At 68.1% G+C, this 841-nt stretch overlaps 1 protein-coding gene across 1 annotated transcript in view; it reads right to left on the bottom strand.

Moving 5' to 3' along the window:
- TCF7L1 (transcription factor 7 like 1) overlaps positions 1-816 on the bottom strand; it is a 3,904-nt gene extending 3,088 nt beyond the window's left edge. The window contains 2 exon segments of the mRNA XM_017738689.1: positions 7-56; positions 471-816. Coding sequence (XP_017594178.1) covers positions 7-56; positions 471-810 — 390 coding nt within the window. The 5' untranslated portion in view covers positions 811-816.
- Positions 817-841: the final 25 nt, after the last annotated feature.

Here is an 841-nt window from a genome sequence, read left to right on the forward strand (position 1 = left end):
CGCGGCGAGTGTGTAGTCGGGGTGCGACCTGGGGGGGTGCGGCGGCCGCGGGATCCCTGTGAGGGGGAGAGGGAGCATGGGGGAAGGTGAGAACAGGGCCACGGCAGCCTTGGACCCCCTGTGCCCTCCAGCACCTTTCCTCTGAGCACCCCAGCTCCCTCCCAGCACTCCATCTCTCTCAGCCCATGTACCCACTCCCCTCAGAGCAGCCCAACTCCCTCAGCACCCATCACCCCAGGCTGGGGAGAGCTGCAACAGCCACAGCGGAGCCCTGGGGGGATCCCACACCCCAACCCCGCCCACTGCTGGTCAAGGACCCTCCCCCGTCCCTGGCTGCCTCCCCAGCCCCCTCCCAGAGACCACCCGGGAGGCAGAGGGAGCACCCAATGGAGAGCCCCCCGTTCCCCGCAGAGCCCCCGCACCATCCCGCTCCCTCTGCTCCCCCAAACGCTGCCCCAGCCCCTGCTCACCCGTCTTGGGGTCGATCTCTGGGGAGAGGTGGCTGGGCGGCGATCCCGGTGGGAAGGGGTCGTTGCTGTAGGTGATGAGCGGCGTCAGCGGGTGCATGTGATGGGCGTGCTGCACCACCGGGACCTTGTTGGACTGTGGGGAGAGCAGGGAACTGCGGCCACCCCCAAAAACACCCCTGTGGGCAGCAGGGCAGCACCGCCACGGGTGCCCCATCCCTGGAGCGGTTCCAGGCAGCTTGGAGCAACCCGGTCCAGTGGAAGCCATCCCTGCCCGTGGCAGGAGAGCGGGACTTTGGTCTTTAAGGTCCCTTCCATCCCAAACCACCCCCACATTCCCCATCTGCAGGATGGTGGGGGGGCTGGGAACACAC

The sequence above is a fragment of the Corvus brachyrhynchos genome, unplaced genomic scaffold, assembly GCF_000691975.1.
Source record: "Corvus brachyrhynchos isolate BGI_N302 unplaced genomic scaffold, ASM69197v1 scaffold141, whole genome shotgun sequence".
NCBI lineage: Eukaryota > Metazoa > Chordata > Aves > Passeriformes > Corvidae > Corvus > Corvus brachyrhynchos.